This window comes from Phocoena sinus, chromosome 4 (genome assembly GCF_008692025.1).
Source record: "Phocoena sinus isolate mPhoSin1 chromosome 4, mPhoSin1.pri, whole genome shotgun sequence".
NCBI lineage: Eukaryota > Metazoa > Chordata > Mammalia > Artiodactyla > Phocoenidae > Phocoena > Phocoena sinus.
This window is the reverse complement of record NC_045766.1, coordinates 20,248,003-20,269,869: the sequence shown is the minus strand read 5'-3', so window position 1 is coordinate 20,269,869 and position 21,867 is coordinate 20,248,003. Positions and strand designations below refer to the sequence as shown.

General features: G+C 40.8%; 2 protein-coding genes across 2 annotated transcripts in view; one reads left to right on the top strand and one right to left on the bottom strand.

Annotated features, from left to right (window-relative positions):
- The window catches only part of COPB2 (COPI coat complex subunit beta 2), a 38,278-nt gene extending 30,092 nt beyond the window's left edge, over positions 1–8,186 (top strand). Inside the window, exons 21-22 of the mRNA XM_032630176.1 lie at positions 73–144; positions 397–8,186. Coding sequence (XP_032486067.1) covers positions 73–144; positions 397–495 — 171 coding nt within the window. The 3' untranslated portion in view covers positions 496–8,186. The remainder of the gene's footprint in view (positions 1–72; positions 145–396) is intronic.
- MRPS22 (mitochondrial ribosomal protein S22) lies at positions 1,376–20,605 on the bottom strand. Its single transcript, XM_032630177.1, has 8 exons — positions 20,428–20,605; positions 13,812–13,975; positions 12,564–12,728; positions 10,581–10,724; positions 10,190–10,273; positions 8,538–8,683; positions 2,556–2,664; positions 1,376–1,504 (listed from the first exon to the last, which is right to left on the bottom strand). Exons 1-8 carry the CDS (start codon positions 20,597–20,599, stop codon positions 1,409–1,411), a joined length of 1,080 nt encoding a protein of 359 aa, XP_032486068.1. The 5' UTR covers positions 20,600–20,605; the 3' UTR covers positions 1,376–1,408.
- Positions 20,606–21,867: the final 1,262 nt, after the last annotated feature.

Sequence of the window (21,867 nt, the reverse complement as noted above, 5' to 3'; positions counted from 1 at the left end):
CCCTTCGGGAAAAATTTCAAAGTCCTAAACAGATTCCTTTGTTTTTATGTGTGTTTCTACTTGGGTTTTCAGGAACTTGATGGGAAACCTGCTTCTCCTACTCCTGTTATTGTGGCCCCTCCCACAGACAACAAAGAAGAAAAGGTACGGACATCACACCCAACTTCCTATTGGACCCCAGCCTCACCCTCCCTCCTCACAAATGTCTGCAGGATGTGCAGGCCTCTGCGTTTTAAGTGATGTATCAGTTTCAGAGCAGGGGTTCTGAAATGAGAAAATGCCCCCTTTTGACTGTTGTTTTAGTTCTCTTTGGTTCATGAATCACAGATAACTCTTCTTTAATAACTTTGCTTTAACACAGTACTATATAAGTCACCCTCTTCCTTTTCTTTGCAGAGTTTACTTGAACTGGAAGTAGATTTGGATAATTTGGAATTATTAGAAGATATTGATACAACAGATATCAACCTGGATGAAGATATTTTGGATGACTGAATAATGTTTCCCATTTACTCAACTAAACAGATCATTATTATGGACAGGTATTGATCATCACCCTGACCACAGTGCTTTTTGGACTCTGAGAAACTCCTTAGATTTTTATATGCAGATGCTGTGGCCCACTGGGAGCACAATGCCCTCATCTTCGGAGGAGTTTATGTGCAGCATCTAAATCACAATGTTTCCTTGTTAACTAAGACTGCTGTGGGCTTTGATTTTTTTCATACTGTCATTAAGACCATATCTCATAAAATCTTTTGAATTAATGAAGATACTTCAAAGTTTCCTTTCTGCATAATGAAAATAGGATTCTAGTTTTAGAAGGCTGAGCCAAAACTACACCTCACCTAGGGATCAGCCCGCATTCTCTTTTCTTTGAATAAGTATTTTCAAATACCATCAATCACATTTTTCTTAGAACTGAATATCCATGCTAAACCATTTTCCTTGACCTCATGGCATTATTCCTCTCTATGTAGCTTTCTTATGCCTTGCCCTGACTTTGTCTGGTAGGTACCCGTTTCTGGAATCAGGGTCTGAGACTCCAGCTCGTCTGACCTCATTAAGCTGGGCTCTAGTTAAGTTGCCAACGACTGGCCCATCTGGTAACACAGAGGCATAGTACTTTCTTCCTTTCTTGTTATACTGTCCTCATCTGACATGATTAGAAACTCCATCGCCAGGCACTGAGATGTACTTCTCAGTCATCCCCTTGTAGCCTAGGAAGGTGAGCAGGGTGACAAGTTTTTCTTTGCATTTCTGATAGAGGCACTACTTGGAATTTAAAAAACAAAAGAAGTAATTTTATAGGGAGGGAACTCCCAATTTTGACATTTTTAAACCACTCAGTATTAACAGAGAAAACTAGCCAGTATTTAGTAAAACGAAATTTATTTAAAAAGTATTTTTAGGAAGCTGCAGAATTGCTAATGAATGCATCTTGATAAGCTTGCAGTGTTAATTCTATATATGCTCCCTTCTGTGCTTCTGTTTCTGCAAAGACCTGTTTAAAAAAAAAGTTTGAAAATAATAGAGCATATACTATTGATAGTTTTTAGTTTTGAGACATCACTAACATTTCTGTAGTAGCAAAGGAAAGTCCCAGTTTAAAAAGCCTTCCACATTTCCAGTATTTTTCTGATTACCAAACAATAAGCATACTACATGGACAGAAAACAGTATCACAGTTAAAGCAATACTAATTCTAAACACAGTTAAAGCAATACTAATTCTAAACACACAGTTAAAGCAATACTAATTCTAAACACGAGAGGTATCCAAATATGGATGCTATCTTTCAGAAAAAAATTAAGAAACCTGACATTGCTGGATCAAAATAAAAACCATTAGGTTCAAGAGAAATCTGGAGGATAAGAGTTAGCAAACTGATTTTTCACTTTAAAGAATGGTTTTTTTTCTACCCCACCTATGATGTCATCATCACTGGTTGTTTTTATCCTTAGTAAGCTTTGTAACTGCTTTGAAGTATGCATGAAGTAATATTGGGATAGAAGCCAGATCCACAAATACATGTCTATCCTGAGCATTAGAATCTAGAGATGAAAATTATACAATGGTCTCCCCTTCCCTTCCTGAAAAAAATCGTCTCTCAACATTTACAGAGACATCTATGTTAGCCCATAGTTTTGAGAGGTATGCAATTCCAAAATGATAGCACAACTAAGGCTTGGTATTATACAAGCACTACCCTCCCAGCTTCTGGACACTTGGAACAGGAATGTGACCGAACTGGAGGACAGGAAGCTGCGCTGGGGATGTGTACTACCCAGCAGTCCTCCACCACGCCCTGCTGGTGACCTGACCACTTAGTTGCCAGTACTGAAAAAAACAAGGGGGCTACTGCCCCACTGTGTGAACTTCTTGGACTCCAGCAGCAGCTCTGTTTCTACTGTCCAGGCTAAAGAAATATGGTAGCTCTGATCACTCTGGTTCAAGGCCACAAGTCTGTTTAGTTACCATTAAATATGACCCACTTAAAAATTCTTTCCAACTCAGTCACCACCCAGTAGCTAATGTGAAAAAAGTCCCTTTACCTTAACTAAATGTAATCCCTCAGCAGCCTGCTCTTTGGCCTCTTGAGCTGACTGGCCATCTGGATGGAGGATGTGATAGAGCTGGACCAAGCTGGTGGCATCATCGACTCTAGAGGGAAAGGGTTTACTGTTAAAAAGGTTTATTGTTTTCTTCTTTTTTAATTTTTGTTTGTACTGTTTTTCTTTTGCTTCACAGTCCTATAAAATGTGCCAAACTTTAAATTACATTTCAAACTTCCCTTGGGCCAGAAAAATTTTTTTATGGCCTTCAGTTTCATATTTTCAAAGGCACTTTAAGGAATACTGTCTAATTTAGGCTTCATTTGAACTCTGAGATAGGTAGGGCAGGAATCAATACAGGCAGGGCCCAATTTATGACAGTGAATGTATTCTAAATGTGGCTGTATCCTTTTTGGAAGCAGAACATCATTTCTTGTAGAGACAGCATTCTAATGGTAGATGATTTCCAAGCCAGCCCACATCATCAGCAGATAACATAATCCAACTTCATCCTACATAAGCCAGAGGCTGGTGGTCATGGGGATTGCTCAGTGCCACCATTGCAGTGACATCTGCTAACAAATTTTCATTGAGACAGATGCCTCTGTATGAAGCATTTCAGGAGTCCAAGCCAAGACTCCCAGGCCTCCTGTATTCACAGGAACCCATCAGTTAAAAATCAGCATCCTAGGGAAGCAAATGTGCAATTATGCATACCAAACAAAAGGAAAGTCAGGTTCTACCTCAGCAACCTATCTAGTGTCACACAACTATCTATGATGAAGCCATAACAAAAAAGCTCAATTCTTACAGTCTGTACTTATCTTTTGTGAAACCTATAAACAATTTTCAACCTTAAAACTTACCTAGCCTTCCCCAAACTAAATAATCTCTGTGCTCTCACATAGTCAATACCTTCCTACCATTTGCCACCTCAGAGCTGAGAGGATATATAAAAATAACCCTTCTATTGGCTTCACAGGCAAATTCTATCAAACATTTAGAGAAGAGCTAACACCTATCCTTCTCAAACTCTTCCAAAATATAGCAGAGGGAGGAACACTCACAAACTCATTCTAAGAGGCCACCATCACCCTGATACCAAAACCAGACAAAGATGTCACAAAGAAAGAAAACTACAGGCCAATATCACTGATGAACATAGATGCAAAAATCCTCAACAAAATACTAGCAAACAGAATCCAACAGCACGTTAAAAGGATCATACACCATGATCAAGTGTGGTTTATCCCAGGAATGCAAGGATTCTTCAATATAGGCAAGTCAATCAATGTGATACACCATATTAACAAGTTGAAGAATACAAACCATATGATCATCTCAATAGATGCAGAAAAAGCTTTTGACAAAATTTAAACCCATTTATGATAAAAACCTGCAAGAAAGTAGGCATAGAGGGAACTTACCGCAACATAATAAAGGCCATATATGACAAACCCACAGCCAACATCGTTCTCAGTGGTAAGAAACTGAAACCATTTCCACTAAGATCAGGAAGAAGACAAGGTTGCCCACTCTCACCACTATTATTCAACATAGGTTGGAAGTGTTAGCCACAGCAATCAGAGAAGAAAAAGAAATAAAAGGAATCCAAATCAGAAAAGTAAAACTGTCACTGTCTGCAGATGACATGATACTATACATAGAGAATTCTAAAGATGCTACCAGAAAACTTCTAGAGCTAATCAAGGAATTTGGTAGAGTAGCAGGATACAAAATGCAGAAATCTCTTGCATTCCTATATGCTAAAGATGAAAAATCTGAAAGAGAAATTAAGGAAACACTCCCATTTACCACTGCAACAGAAAGAATAAAATAGAAACCTACCTAAGGAGACAAAAGACCTGTATGCAGAAAACTGTAAGACACTGATGAAAGAAATTAAAGACACAAACAGATGGAGAGATATACCATGTTCTTGGATTGGAAGAATCAACATTGTGAAAATGACTCTACTACCCAAAGCAATCTACAGATTCAATGCAATCCCTATCAAACTACCACTGGCATTTTTCACAGAACTAGAACAAAAAGTTTCACAATTTGTATGGAAACACAAAACACCCCAAATAGCCAAAGCAATCTTGAGAAAGAAAAATGGAGCTCGAGGAGTCAGGCTCCCGGACTTTATACTACAAAGCTACAGTAATCAAGACAGTATGGCACTGGCACAAAAACAAATATAGATCAATGGAACAGGATAGAAAGCCCAGAGATAAACCCACGCACATATGGTCACCTTATCTTTGATAAAGGAGGCAAGAATATACAATGGAGAAAAGACATCCTCTTCAATAAGTGGTGCTGGGAAAACTGGACAGCTACGTGTAAAAGAATGAAATTAGAACACTCCCTAACACCTATACAAAAATAAACTCAAAATGGATTAAAGACCTAAATGTAAGTCCAGACACTATAAAACTCTTAGAGGAAAACATAGGCAGAACACTCCGACATAAATAAAAGCAACATCTTTTTTGACCCACCTCCTAAAGAAATGGAAATTAAAACAAAAATAAATGAATGGGACCGAATTAAACTTAAAAGCTTTTGCACAGCAAAGGAGACCATAAACAAGATGAAAAAACAACTCTCAGAATGGGAGAAAATATTTGCTAACGAAGCAACTGACAAAGGATTAACCTCCAAAATATACAAGAAGCTCATGCAGCTCAATATCAAAAAAACAACCCAATCCAGAAATGGGCAGAAGACCTAAGTAGTCATTTCTCCAAAGAAGAAATAAATGTGGCCACAAAGCACATGAAAAGATGCTCAACATCGCTAATCATTAGAGAAATGCAAATTAAAGCTACAATGAGCTATCACCTCACACCGGTCAGAATGGCCATCATCAAAAAATCTACAAACAATAAATGCTGGAGAGGGTGTGGAGAAAAGGGAACCCTCCTGCACTGTTGGTGGGAAGGTAAACTGATACAGCCACTATGGAGAACAGTATGGAGGTGCCTTAAAAAACTAAAAGTATAACTACCATACAACCCAGCAATCCCACTATTGGGCATATACCCTGAGAAAACCATCATTCAAAAAGAGACATGTACCACAATGTTCTTTGCAGCTGTATTTACAATACCCAGGACATGGAAGCAACCTAAGTGTCCACTGACAGACGAATGGATAAAGAAGATGTGGCACATATATACAATGGAATATTAGCCATAAAAAGAAATGAAATTGAGTTATTTGTAGTGAGGTGGATGGACCTAGAGTCAGTCATACAGAATGAAGTAAGTCAGAAAGAGAAAAACAAATACTATATGCTAACACATATATATGGAATCTAAAAAAAAAAAAATTGGTTCTGAAGAACCTAGGGGCAGGACAGGAATAAAGACACACACGTGGAGAATGGTCTTGAGGACACAGGGAGGGAGAAGGGTAAGCTGGGACGAAGTGAGAGAGTGGCATCGACATATATACACTACCAAATGTGAAATAGCTAGTGGGAAGCAGCCGCATAGCACGGAGATCAGCTCGGTGCTTTGCGACCACCTTAGAGGGGTGGGATAAGGAGGATGGGAGGGTGATGCCAGAGGGAGGGGATATAGGGATATATGTATCCATATAGCTGATTCACTTTGTTATAGAGCAGAAACTAACACAACATTGTAAAGCAATTATACTCCAATAAAAATGTTAAAGGAAAAATAAAAACCCTTCTAGAGTGGGGTAAAGAATTTCTCAAGACATGGGGACCTTTGAGAGATGCTCTGGGCTCATTCCAAGGCCCATCCACCCTAAAGGCCATGTCTTGGTAGAACTGAGAAGCCAGAAGTGAGAAAGTAAAACTTTCCAGAGGAATAATATTTTTTAAATGTTCAGTATAAATCTGTTGTGTTTGTTGTAATCTAATAGTCCAATAAACGTGACAACAAAAGATAACAGCAGTTCTCTTTAGAGCATAACCATGTGAACCCATAAAGAGCTTAAATGGGTTTCTATATCTTAGTCATGCTTAGGGCTTCTTTACGTTCATGCTACGGTACGATGCCTGTGTCTCACAGGATAATTTAGCTTCACACCCAGCCCATATTTGAAATTAAAAAAAAAATAAATTTACATGTAAAGATCTTAAAGGCATCTCAATTCAAAACCAACAGTGGAACTTCAGTTTGAAATAAATGTGCAGAATCTCAATTCTGGCCTGGGCTCCGTTCACTGAGGACATGCACCCTCTACTGTTTAGCCTGGGATTTGCAGCAAACTGTCCTGTTCAGCATTCCCACAGGAAGTTTTACTTAAGCAGATCAGGAAATTCAGGGAACTCAAAATTCCCTCCCAGTATGCAAATGAACTGCTTCAGAGGTAAAGCTTACGTGTGATGAGTATTACTATAATATTGCTTATTAGTACTCCTCGATAAAGAACCTTAATTTTCAAAGAAATATATATTTTTTTTAAATTTATTCCTTTTTGGCTGTGTTGGGTCTCCATTGCTGTGCATGGGCTTTCTCCAGTTGCGGTGAATAGGGGCTACTCTTCACAGTGGTGCGCAGGCTTACTGCGGTGGCTTCTCGTTGCAGAGCTCGGGCTCTAGGCAAGTGGGCGCAGTAGTTGTGGCTCGCAGGCTCGAGTGCAGGCTTGTGATGCACGGGCTTAGTTGCTCCTCGGCATGTGGGATCTTCCTGGACCAGGGATAGAACCCGTGTCCCCTGAATTGGCAGGTGGATTCTTAACCACTGCGCCACCAGGGAAGTCCAGAAGTACATTTCTGTGTTGCTCTAATTTCTTATAAAAAATGTTAAATTCGGGCTTCCCTGGTGGCCCGTGAGCCATGGCCCCTGAGCCTGCGCGTCCGGAGCCTGTGCTCCGCAACTGGAGAGGCCACAACAGTGAGAGGCCCGCGTAGCGCAAACAATTAAAAAAAGTTAAATTCTTTTTATAATAAAATAATTTCAGAATATTTACATTTGAGAAGCTTTATAAGAAAATTCATTCACAGGAGATGTCACTGCTAATGCACCTAAAGGCAAGTCATTTTTGAGCATCCTCAGGACCACCAGCAGCCTCTTGCTTATGTGGGATGAAGGTATATTTCTGCCCTCTCAATTGGATTACACTACATATGCTGGAGAAGAGGGCTAGCCTGGAAATCACTTACCATTAGGAATGATGTTTCTGTGAGAAATGACACTGTTTCCACATGGGCTGTAATTCTCAGACAATATGGAACCTTCTAGTTCCAACTGCCTTACCTTTGTGTGAACGGTTCAGATTACACGGAGGATAGTCTGAGTCAAAACTCCTTACATTCAAGATGGCAATAATCACTAAGCTCTCTGGTGACTTTCTTACTACAGCCGTGTTGGTTTCTTTTCCTTGTTATTTTGGCCTTTCTCTAACTCAACCAATGGAAAGATACTCGAAAATAATCTTCTCCTCAGTTCATCACAAGTTGTAAAGTATTATTTCAGCTAGAAGGCTGGGTGCACACCAGTTGAATGCTAAAATACAACAGACATTCTTTGTTTCACGCAACTTTGAAAAAAACCTGTAACCTTTTTAATGCCTTAAAAATCTTGCAAAAACAAGGAGGATCAAAAGCAAGAGTATTTTCATAAATTAAATGACTTTTACTGAAAAGCACCCATCAGAGCTTATGTCTACTTCTTTACATTTCCTATTTAATCCCCTTTAAGTATATGGAAAATTCACTGGTATCCAGGAGCACCAGTAAGGCCAGGAATAAGTCAATATCTAGGGTATACAGTACAGACCGAAAGCCATTTACTCTTTCAAAGAATCCAGCCCTGTTTACACAACACAGAACCAAAGACTGAGAAAACTGGATTATACTGGAAAAACAAACCCATAAACAAACTGAGGTAAGTGAAATCTATCACTGGACAGTACATTGTTATCACTGGAAAAATAACATGGATTAAATACAAGTTTAATGATAATAAGAATTTCTTTACTTACTAAGATCATACTTACAAATCTCTCTGAATCTGGTCAATCAGTAAACCATCAATCTTTTTCTTATTTACAAAATACCAAGCCATTCCACCGAAGTGTCTTGTTGAACGTAAAAGGTCATACTTTCCATATTTATCTATATCTTCGTAGGTCTGATGATGAATCTATCCACACAAAATGCAACTTTTCAGAAATATGAAAATAAATAGAAGTGAGCAGCATTACTGGGTATACATCTACTAGCATGTGAGCTGCCTAAGAAAGTATCAGTAAACGAGGTCTACTTATACCGGCCTCCACTATCACTAACCAGCAGGTATGATTTAGACCAGCCCTCTACTGTAAAAGTATATAGGGCCTGGAACAAGTCTGCCAAACATTTATAGCCAGATCAATTACTCTTCAGCAGCCACGCACTATTTTTTTTTTTTTTTTTTTTTTTTTTTTTTGCGGTATGCGGGTCTCTCACTGTTGCGGCCTCTTCCCTTGCGGAGCAGAGGCTCCAGATGCGCAGGCTCAGCGGTCATGGCTCACGGGCCCAGCCGCTCCGCGGCATGCGGGATCCTCCCGGACCAGGGCACGAACCCGTGTGTCCCCCGCATTCGCAGGCGGACTCTCAACCACTGCGCCACCAGGGAAGCCCAGCCACGCACTATTTATGAAGCTCCTATTACATATATATATATATATATATATATATGGACCACTGGAAATAATGGGCCACCACTCCCTTTTTTCCCTATCCAATCAACTACCCCACACTAACTTATTAACTAATGTTCCTTCAGTTCTTCTAGAGTGATCTTCCTAAATGAGGACTTTGATGAGGGCATTCTTGTGTTCAAAAGGCTGAAGTCCAGATTCATCAGCCTAGCATCTGAGGTCACCTGTGATATGGCCCCATCTACCTTTCTAGCTTAATCTTGAACCACTCCCCTACCTATACACTGCATGTACAAGCAAACCAGATGACTGGCCATTTCTCAAGTATACTTTGTTACCTGCCTGTTGTTCATACTTTCCCCTCTACCTGAAACACCTCTCCTCACCCAACTCCACCAGCCGTAATGTTCCCTGCCCTTCTAGAACCCTCTTCAAGAGCCCTATGACGCCTGAGAGCACGTTGTAACCTTCTCTTAGCACCTAACATCTTAGACCTACAGTGCTAATTATCTGTATACTTAACTAGCACTCTTCCCCACAATCATTTGTGGACTTTGACAGGGCTCCCTATCCTAGTTCATGCCATAACCTACACCTCCACAACAATACCTTATACATGGAAGGTACTATATGATTATTTATTAAACTGAACTGGAAGATACATACACTGCATTCTGGCAAATTTCCGTGAACAACTGTTTTCCTGTGTGATTAACTGAAAAAAGAATAGTCTTTGCCGTCAAGTTTGGGTCTTATCTCTACCACTGACTAGCTGTGCAACTTTCAACAAGTTACTTAACTCTCTTAAATTCTCTCATCCTTCAGTCAAGGGTTGTGAGGATGAAAATATCTATCTGGTGTACATCAGGCACTTGATAGGTGTTCAGGCATTTCCCTTCTCTTCCCCCTGTATCAAAGCTTATAACCGAACTCATTGTGCTGGATTAAAAAATCATACTCATAATCATACTTCAGCCCATACTTTAGAAACTGTAGAATATACTCACTTTGATATATTCAGCAGAATCTGGCTCAAACTGGGCAACGCAGAGATTGAGGACATCAGCATGCCGGTCCTGGCTGTACATGGTCTAAACCAACACACACAGAATTACATGAGAAGAACATGAGAGTGCAACACCTGTCCTGACGCCATGCCGGACCTGCCCATCCACGCACAGGCCACATCTGTGCCCAGCAAGAGGGATGCAGAAACAACACAGGCTTCGTAACTGTCACACCTGGATTCAAATCCTACCTAAGCCAATTACAAGATAAATAACCCTCCTTATCATTAGAAATGTCTGTTTATCAAAGCAAAATGCCCAGCAGCACCAGAGCCAACTGTTCAACAAAGAAACCATCAGCACTACCTCTATGAAACCAAAATCACCTTACCTGAAGATTTTCTTCCTTGAAAATTACTGGTGTTAAAACTCTACGACCTTCTTTTGGGAAATAAACTTGAATCATCCGGTCCCTTTCTTCCCAAGAGGCTTTGCGTAGTGTGCCACTTGGTTCTCTGACGACAATAAAACGCTCCTGAAATAGAAAACGTAGTCAAGGATGAGTCCGTGAGGACTTAATTTTTAGTTCCAGTGCCTCACTAAGCACCATTATAAGAATAACTTGCAATCAACAATATAAAATGCAACCGGGAAACATAAGACGCAATCATCTGTATGATTTCAATGATAACTGTAAGCCTCAAAGACCTGGCGAGATTTGATACTCCCTTCACTAATCACTGCCGTGCCTCTGACAAGCAGAAACCTAAATCAAAGTATGTACTAAATGTGATCTATAGCCTTCAAGTGGGTTCAATACATAAAACGGTTCAACTAAAAAAAGGTGACCTGAGATTCATCTAAATCCATTTCAGAAGAAAGAAGTGCTATAAAACCTTTCTGAATTATTTCATTTCCCCATCCTAAAGTCTCACACAGACAGACTTTACTACTTTATGATTTATGTTTAAAGTCCCAGGGATTGAAGGAACAAACCCAAAGGTGTGGAGTCTTAATCCCACACCTCTGCGATGCCTCATACTCGAGACAAAAGTGTCAGAGACTGGCTGGTCCGCCTGCCAAATCCCAGGCCACAGGACTGCTTCCTCCACTGAATTCCACCCACTGTGTGTACCACCCAACTGGCAATTTATCACGTGCAGGATTCTTAACACCTCTCAGATATTGTTAATATTGTTACAGAACTGGAAGAGGTCAGGAACTGTGGATTACAATTCTTTGCAACACCCAGAGTGACTTACACAGAGCTTTGCACATAGCAGATAAATGAGACCCAGCTGATTAATGTTTAAATTAACCAGATGGTACTGACACTCAACTCTTCAGAGATGTTAAGAGTCTCTGAATGTATTCTGAGGATAATATAATTAAAACTTTCATCAAGCACTGCAAATAGAAAAAAAAATAGCAGATGGCAAAGTAACACAGTTGTTCCTCAAAAGGATTTTGGTAATTTGAATTCCAAGTTCCTTTCTCCCTCTCAGGTTATAGAATGCTCTCACAACCAGCCTGCACAGCACTGCAAACATATATAAAAGCAAAAACTCTAATTAAAAATGAAACTGATCCCTGTTCATTATGTCAGATATACAGGTGATTGATGTACAGACATGGACATTGCTCAAATCATGTCTTCTAACCAAAATCACATATGATAAAAAGATTAGTACAGGGTGGCCCTTTCCCCAGCCCTATCACTATGCAATATTCTACCGCATCTTGTGGGCTGAACTGTAAATTACTCTTTTACTCTTTACTTGAAAAGGCTCAAACAACAACTAATATATTTTGTAAGTGCCAGAGTGTTCTTTTGGAACTGGCAATCAGAGGAAGAGGAGCTAGACAATAAAAACTACAACAGATGAAGTGGTGCCTGAAAATTATCTGGGGAAACCCAGCATTTTTACTGCAAATTCTGAACAGTGAAAATCCTTCAGGAAGTCTGAGCTTTTTGGGCATCAGCAAGAATTTCCATCTTAAAAAGCTTCAGCTACGGAAATCAGTCCAACTTGAGCAGAATCTCCCTTCTCCTATATTGCCTTGAAGATACTTTCCTATTTGTGGTTTGAGGGTAGGTTTCTGTCTTGTTCTGTCTCAGCACACCTGTCTCTTTTTCTGCAGTCAATCTGGAAATACTGTGTCCATAATCTGTAAGGAAATGGTGACATGATGATGTGGTGCTGGTTTGCATTTTTCTTCTTTATGCTGTATCTGCCAGGTCTCACTCAGTCGCAGAAATTCTGGTTTGGAAGATTCAGACAGCTGGGTCACACGATGTTGACCCTCGTCCCTCAGGCCCATCTCTACACAGTATTTCAAATAAAAATCATTTTGCAATTAGACATACACTTACCCGGTGTGGTATGCAATATGATATATCAGTAAACACGTATTTGGCTGTTTCTGTTCCTTCCAAAATCTTATCTTCAGCTAACACGTCATTTATTGGCGCTCGCTCTTCCAGAACTGGTGGCATTTTTAATCGGACTTTAGCCGCCTCGACTGCCTGTCTTGTAGCCTAATGAAATAAAATATTTCTTGGGAAAGCCGCAAGGTTACAGACCAAAAGGATCACCTGACAAAAGCAGATACTAATGAAAAATGCTAAAGACTTCAAAGAGAAGAAGCTGTAGCCATGAATAAGTGAGTAAAAAGCCAAACTTGGGCTCCTGGGCCCTGGTCCTTGCCTCTGTGGTGTGGCTGAGAGCAGTAGCTACAGGCTTAACCACTCTCAAAACGGCAAAGGGATGCTCAAAGACAGAGCCAGGCCACAAAAGCTGCCTGAAATACGACAAAGGATTTCACTTATTGGGTGCTTACTATATGTTTAAATATTTTGTATTATATTTGGCTCATTTAATGCCCACAACTACCTTATGAGCTAAGTGCTACTGTTATGTCATTTTATGAGAGAGAAAATAGAGGCACACAAATGTTAAGTAAATTGCTAAGAAGCTGCAGCACTAGGATTTGAACCCAGGCAACTTAACTCCAGAGCCCCTGCCCTTAACCACTGAGCACACTGCTCCATGCCATACTGTTAACGGTGGTTACCTCTGAGAGGTGAAAGGGGCCCTTCGTGTGATACGCTATTGGGTATTTGAATTTTTTGCTACGACTCTTAATTATTCTTGAATTAGAAAGAAGAGCTATTGCTCTTCACATATTCATACACCAAAGCATTTTCCACAAAGCACTCAATACCCACGACTCCAGGAGGACCCTTGCCTGGAGTTGGACGCTGTCCAGAAGGATCTCATAATCTCACCAAAGCCTCAGCCTCAAAGTACTCACAACAAATGTTCCTCTAGGAGGGAAGCTGGAACAGGCAGCACAAAGGGAGGCTGATCAAGCTGGTTCTGGAGCAGAGGCGGCTCTGCCGGACAGCCAGGCCTGGACCACACGCCCAGTCTGCCTAATTTTGGCCACACCCCCTGCTCCTCTCTGCCTGCTGCTCACATTACTTTTCTCATTTCTGTGCCTGCAACTCCCCCTCACTAGCACCTGTGGAAGAGCAGCTACCAGCGTCTGAAGGGGTCCTGGAAATCTTGTTTAATCCTTTAAAGGAAGGTATTACACCAATATTCTTACATTCACATACCTCTTCCAACTGTGCTTGGGTCATTAGCTTATAAGTTGGTGGCTTCACTTCTTGTATAGCTGGCTTAAAAATCTTCTTCAGATCTAAGCCTGTCATCTTGATGAGTATGCTTTGGACTTCCTCATCCATAAAGGTAGGTTTCTTGATCTTTGAGCTACCAGATTCTGTTAAAATGAATTTTTAGTAAATAAGATGTCAAAAATGACAAACCAACAAGACCTCTAAATGGAAAAGTCAACAATAAAAATTATTAACACAAGGTCTACCTCAGTATGCATAATACTAATACCTACAAGATTCCTTCATTCATTCATTTAAAATTACTGAGCATTCACTATGATAAAGATACAGTTTCTGCCAAAAAGGCACTGAAAGTCTAGTGAAGAAAGCAACATGAAAAAAGTAGCTAATGCAACATTAACAACAATCATGGTTACTACCATCTACAGAGTTGTCTCCTATATGCCACTCATTACATACATTTTCAGGAATGCTTACAACAACCCACAAAATACTGATATCCCAGTTTTGTAGATGAGGATATCGGATATTGGAGTCTTCCTAAAGACAACTAGCTATTAAATGATAGAGCCAGGATTTAAACTGCAGTTTATCTGATGCCAGAGCCTAGATCAATTCCACTCTTCCATTACATTCCTTAGAGCAAGTGCTACATACAAGGAAGGTACAGGGGGTTGTGTGATTACAGAGGCAGAAACTAAACATAGCCTGGGAGCAGAGAAGGGCATGGTAGGGTCCAAGAAGGCTTCCCAGGCGCCTGAATAGAGCAGAGAAAAAGGGAAGGAAATTCTAGGCTGAGGGGATCCAGCTAGGAAAAAGAGGCCTGGGTCACTGGACATGACACTGAAGAGGTCATGTGGCATCATGGAAGAAAGCTGGACAGAAGAGGAGGAGACTCAGATCTCAGCTCTGCCTTATGCAGCTTGCCTATCCCTTTGCCCAACCTCCATTTCCATTAGAAAAAAAAAAGCCATTCCTTCCCAACCACCTCTTCCTCTGCTAGTCCTATAAATGCTGGCGTCCTGGTGTCCCTCAGGATTCTGAACTACATTCTTCTTTTCTCCCTTCTCACATTCTTGATGGATGATCTCCTAACCTCCTATAATTACTTCTATATGCTGGAGACTCTAAAATCTGAATCTCCAGCCAAGATCATCTTCCATCCAACTACCCAATGGATATCTCACATGCAGTTCAATACTGCCAAAGCAGAACCCATAACTTCTCTCCTGTCACAAACCTGCTTTTCCTATTATCCTTAGCACCATCCAATAGGTCACGTGGGCCAGAAGCCTACAGTCATTCTTGATTCCTCCTTTACCCTCCACATCTAGCCAACAGCAGGAGTAATGTTAGCAACTGACACTTGTTAGATATTTACTATGTGCCGGTACTAACTACTTTACATACTTGGCACGTTTAATCCTCCTAACAACCCCACAAATACTACGATTATCCCCATTTTACAAAAAAGGATACTGACACAAAACATACCGCCTGTTACACCTCATAAATCGGTCTTTAATCCTCCATTTCCCACTGCCACTACTCTAGTCAAGGCCATCCTATCTCTTGCCTTAGCCTCCTAACCTATCCCCCTGCCTCCATTCTGACCGTTCTCCACAGAACAATCACAGTCATCTCTTAAAAATGTAATCCAAACAACAGAAAAGATTAACAAAGAGTTCGTTCATTGAAAAGATAAGCAAAATTGACAAACCTTTAGCTAGACCAAGGAAAAAAGAGGACCCAAACCAACAAAACTGTAACTGAAAAACACATTACAACCGATACTACAGAATTTCAAAGGATCATAAGAGGCACGAACAACTATATGCCAACAAACTGGACAACCTACAAGAAATGGAAAAACTCTTAGAAATATACAATCTACCGAGACAAAATCGGGAAGAAATAGAAAATCAAAACAGGCCAATTACTAGTAAGAAGACTGAATCAGTAATAAAAAAATTCTCCCAATGAAGAAAGGCCCAGGACCAGATGGCTTCACAGATGAATTTTACCAAACATTTAAAGAATTAATGCCCATCCTTCTCAAACTCTTCCAAAAAATCGAAGAGGAGTGAACACTCCCAAACTCATTTTATGAGGTCAGCATTAACCAAAGCCAGTAAAGGATACTAACAGAAAACTACAGGCCAGGACTTCCCTGGTGGTGCAGTGGTTAAGAATCCGCCTGCCAATGCAGGGGATATGGGTTCAAGCCCTGGTCCAGGAAGATCCCACAAGTCGCGAAGCAACTAAGCCCGTGCACCAGAACTACTGAGCCTGTGCTCTAGGGGCTGCGCATTGTGACTACCGAGCCCACATGCTGCAACTACTGAAGCCCGTGAGCCTAGAGCTCAGGCTCCGCAACAAGAGAAGCCACCACAATGAGAAGCCCACACACCACAACGAAAAGTAGCCCCCGCTCGCTGCAACTAGAGAAAGCCCACGCACAGCAACAAAGACCCAACAATAAATAAATAAATAAATAAAAACTACAGGTCAAACATTCTCAATAAAATACTAGCAAACTGATTCAGCATAACATTAAAAAGATCATTCACCATGGTCAAATGGGATTTATTTCTTGGGCTGCAAAGACGATTCAACATACTCAGGTCAATCAATCAATATTCATAGAATGAAAGGAAAAAAACATGATTACTTTGACAGATGCAGAAAAAGCATTTGACAAAATTCACGATTAAAAACTTCTAACAAATTAAGTACAAGAGGATCACACCTCAACATAATAAAGGCCATATATGACAAACCCACAGCTAACAATCTACTCAACGGTGAAAGGTTGAAAGCCTCTCCTCCAAGATCAGGAACAAGACCGGGCTGTCCAATCTCATCATTCCTATTCAACACAGTACTGGAAGTTCTAGCCAGAGTACTCAGGCAAGAAAAAGAAATAAAATGCAACAGAATTGAAAAGGAAACTGTCTCTATTTGCAGATGACATGATTTTATCTATAAAAATATCCTAAAGACTCCATCAATAAACCATTAGATCTAATCAACAAATTCAGTAAAGTTGCAGGACACAAAATTAATGTACCAAAACCAATACCATTTCTGTACACTAACAACAAATTATCTGAAAAAGAAAGCATCAAAAACAATACAATATTTATGGCTTCCCTGGTGGCACAGTGGTTGAGAGTCCGCCTGCCGATGCAAGGGACACGGGTTCGTGCCCCGGTCCGGGAAGATCCCACATGCCGCGGAGCGGCTGGGCCCGTGAGCCATGGCCTATGAGCCGGCGTGTCCGGAGCCTGTGCTCCGCAACGGGAGAGGCCACAACAGTGAGAGGCCTGCGTACCGCAAAAAAAAAAATAATTAAAAAAATACAATATTTAGTAATAAATTTAACCAAGGAGGTGAAAGATTGCTATACTGAAAACCACAAAACACTGCTGAAAAGAAATCAAAGAAGACACAAATAAATGGAAAGGTATCCTGTGTTCATGGATTAGAAGAATTAATATTGTTAAAATGTCCATACTACCCAACATCATCTATAGATTCAATGCAACCCCTATCGAGGGTCCAATGGCATTTTTTTACAGAGGCAGAAAAAACAAACCTAAAATTTGTATGGAACCACAAAAGACCCTGAATAGCCAAAGTAATCCTAAGAAAGAACAACAAAGCGGGAGGCATCACACTTCCTGATTTCAAGCTATATAATCAAAACAGTATGGTACTGGCATAAAAACAGACACATAGACCAAGGGAACAGAAATGAGAGTGCATAAATAAACTCATGCATATAGAGCCAACTAACATTTGATAAAGAAACCAAGAATACTCAAAGGAGAAAAGACAGTCTCTTCAATAAACGGTGCTGGGAAAACTGGATATTCACATGTAAAAGAATGAAACTAGACCCCTAGCTTACACCATTCACAAAAATTAACTCGAAGTGAATTAAAGACTTAAATGTAAGACCAGAAACCATAAAACTCCCAGAAGAAAACACAGGAAAACAGCTCCTTGACATTCGTCTTGGCAATGATTTTTTGTATATGACACCTAAAGCACAAGCAACAAGATTAAAAATAAACAAGTGGGACTACATCAAACTAAAAAGCTGCTGCACAGCAAAAGAAACAACCGACAAATGAAAAGACAACCTACAAAACGCAAAAAAAATAGCAAACCATATATCTGATGAGGAATTAATATCCAAAATATATAAAGAATTCATACAACTCAATAACAAAAAACCAAATAATCCAGCTAAAAAATGGGCAAAGGACCTGAACAGACATTTCTCCAAAGAAGATGTATGAAAGGTACATGTAAAGTACTCAACATCACTAGTCATTAAAGAAATGCAAATTAAAACCACAATGAGATATCATCTCATACCTGTTAGAATGGCTATCATCAAAAAGACAAGAGATAACAAATGCTGGTGTGGATGTGCAGAAAAAAGGAACCCCTCTGCACTGTTGGTGGGAATGTAAACTGGTACAGCCACTATGGAAACAGTATGGAGGTTCCTAAAAAAAAAAAAAACTACCATATGACCCAGCAATTCCACTTCTGGGAATATATCTGAAGGAAATGAAAACACTACGTTGAAGAGATACCTGCATCCCCATGTTAATAGCAGTATTATTTACAATAGCCAAGACACAGAAACAACCTAAGTACCGATTGATAAACGATACATATTTACATACATACATATTTACATACATATGTATATGTTTATGTGTACACAAGAGTGAGATATGTTATATACCTCACATCTTTATATACACATAAACACATATACATACACACGTGTATGTAAAATAGATATATGTAAAATATAGTGAATAACATATAATTTTGTTACAGATACTTCTGAATTTTTCCAGAAAGATAGTTTAAAAACATGTAAAAGGTGGTTCTGTTAGAGTAGGCACTCCTGATGGCATCCTGTCTTTACAGTTACTAAGAAAGAATATTAGTGAGAAGAAAAGCATCCCAAAGATCACGTCCTAGTAGAAAATCATGGCTGTCAGAGAAGTTTAAAATTTAATATGTAAAATAATACACACACACAGAATATTTTTCAGCCACAAAAAATGAGGAAATCCTGCCATTTGTGACAACATGGATGGACCCTGAGGGCATTACACTAAGATAAGTCAGGCAGAGAAAGACAAATACCGTATGACCTTTGTGAAGTGCAAGGTGCTGGGGGGGCGGGGCGGTCAAAAGGTATAAACTTTCAGTTTTAAGATAAATAAATTCTAGGAATGCTGTATGGTATACATGAAAGTTGTTGAGAGTAAATCCTAAAAATTCTCATCATGAGAAAAAAAACCTTTTTCTTCCTTTTTTTGGATCTGTATGAGAAGATGGATGTTAACTTACTGGGGTAACGATTTCACGATATATGTAAATCAAATTATGTTGTACACCTTGAAGTTATACACTGCTGTATATCAAATATATCTCAATAAAACTGGAAAAAAACTTTTATCTCAACTGTAATCAAGGTCACTCCCATACTTAAAATTCACTAATGGCTTTCAACACCATTTAGAAAAAAACTTAAGGCGATCTGCTTACTGCACCGTGTCCCCACTAGACTCTGTGTTCTCCCAAGGCCACAATCCTGTTTTGTACTGGTCTCTGGCACCCAGGGTCTCTTACAGTGCCTGGCACACAGTCGTGCTCAGCACTACTCTCCCCTCAGACAGTCCCTCCCATTCCGCCAGCTTCGGTTAACATTTTTACTCCAGTACTTCTCAATGTCTATGTAACTGCATACCCAACACCTCCACTTTGAATCTCAAAGGCACCTCAAATTTAATGCGTCCAAAACAGACGTTTAACTTTGCTTCCCTTCCCATCTCCTTACCTCATCTACTCCTGCCTTTTCTCCCCCATTTCTCCTCCTCTCATTCCCCTCTAAAAAACTGCCCTATAATTAATCTTCTCTGTCTTGGTGTAAATGGGACTACTCTCCACTCAACTGCTCAAGCCAGAAACTTGAGAAGTAACATTGATTTCTCCTTTGATATCCAGATTCGAAGTCATAACCAGCCTCATCAATCCTGCCTCCAAAGTGGGTTCCCAAACTACCTGTGTTCAGTCTCATTTCTGGACTTTTGCTTATGATGTTTCCTCCGCGTGGAATGCTTCTTGTTTTCTCCCTGGCACGATTAACCAGGTCTCAGCTTTGGCCGTATTTTCCAGGAATCCTTCCTTGCCTTTTCAACCTAGTCTGAGTGCCACTCTTCTCTGCGACCCCTATCACAACCCGGGTCACACTGTACTGCCATTCCCCACTGCGCCGCCAGTTAGCTCAGGGCAAAACCCATGTCAGTCCTAGTCCACCGTATCCCCTAAACGTAGCTCTGTGCTTTACAAAGAGCGGAGCCCAGGCACTGACGCTTAAATGAAGGAATTAATGAACAAACGTGGTAGACTACAGACCCCGCGGTTACAGGAGAGAGCCGACTGGGTCTAAGGTCGCGCTGCAGGAAGAGCCGGGGCCCCCGTGTGGGTCTCGCCAGCCTGAAGCAGGCTCTAGATATCCCAGGAGAACGTCCAAGAGGACGCCCCGCAGGTCACTTACCCGCCTCGGAGCCGAGCCCACGGCATGGCGTGCCAGCCCCGCAGACCCCGGGCAGAGACTGGAACAGGGAACCGGGCCGGGGCCGAGTGCGGGCCCGGAAACAGACCCGCCAGGTGACCCGAGAACCTGCCTGCGGGGTGAAGAGCGACACAAACGCTCTGAGGAGCGCCATACTTATCCGGGCCACTTACGCCGGAAGCGTCTGAGAGCGATCCCGGGTCTCGCGCGGTTCTTAGGGCATTCTGGGAAATGTAGTGTGGAAGAGGGAGGAGGCTGCAGGAAGCTACGCAATTTCTATTTATAAAACAATAAATTTCTGCTTATGAAGCAATAGATTGTTTCTTGTAAACCGCTTGTTCACAAGTAGAAGGTGTTTATGTGCTCTTTTTCCTAGACCTTTCCTTCGTTTCCATGGCTCTCAATAACAAATTTCCTGCCCAAACCTTTTCTCCCAGCCCCAGGTTTAAATCCAACTGCCCATTCGACTTCTCCGTTCAGACTTCTCACGGGGCCCCACCCCACCAACCCCGCCAAATAACACCTGATTCCAAGCTCTGATTGCCACCACCATTCCCCATCAACTCACGCACCGTTTGCTGTCTTGGAATCCTACGTCTCTTCTGTAGTAGCTCTTTTCTCAATTTGTGCTCAATTAATTTGCTCATTTATCTGCTTGCTTATTTTTCTCATGCCACGGAGACAATGACTTTATACACTGTATTATAATATCACCTAGCCTGGTACATATGTACACAGCAAACATTTGTTGAATAAATGACTAACTGAACAATGAAAGGATCCCGTTAAGTTCTTCCCAGCTGTCCAGGATGTGCAGGTTTTGCCCTCCACCAGACTATAGGCTGGTGCCTGTACTAACTTGTCCCAACACCTGGCTAAAGAAGGGTGTTAAGTAAACGATTGTTTGAATTAGCTAGACAGATAGACTCATCTTCTAACCTCACCTCACCCACTGCCCAGTAAGAGCTCTGTTTATGAACTCATTCCCTATTCAGGCAGGGAAGGAGAGAGCCCTAGGCTTGGTGATGCATTCAGGCATGACTGCTGCCCAGTGTGTCCCAACACTTCCTCTCACACCTATCGGATAAAAGGTGTCAGGGAGTGGTAGTGGGATGCATGCAAGTGTCTCCCAGCTATGTCCTTTCTCTGAGAATATACCAACTACTTTCCCAGAGGATAGGCCTCTGTGGTTGTTCATTTAACATCCCCCTGGATATAACTGATTGGACAATGAGTGGACACCTAACGCAGGAGAAGTGAATCCACTGGCTGCTGTATTAGTTCCCTGTAGCTTCTGTAGCAAATCATAACAAATTTGGTTACTTTAAACAACAGAAATTTATTCTCCCACAGTTCTGGTTGCCAGTAATCTAAAATCAGTAGTACTGGACTCAGGTCAAAGTATTAGCAGAGCTGTGCTCC

Excerpts from the sequence above, each read along its gene's own strand:
- MRPS22 (XM_032630177.1), bottom strand. The coding sequence starts at position 20,599 with ATGGCGCTCCTCAGAGCGTTTGTGTCGCTCTTCACCCCGCAGGCAGGT. Across the intron at positions 12,729-13,811 it reads CCCAAGCACAGTTGGAAGAG|GCTACAAGACAGGCAGTCGA; the intron begins GTATGTGAATGT and ends TTATTTCATTAG. Across the intron at positions 8,684-10,189 it reads ATTCTGCTGAATATATCAAA|ATTCATCATCAGACCTACGA; the intron begins GTGAGTATATTC and ends TTGTGTGGATAG.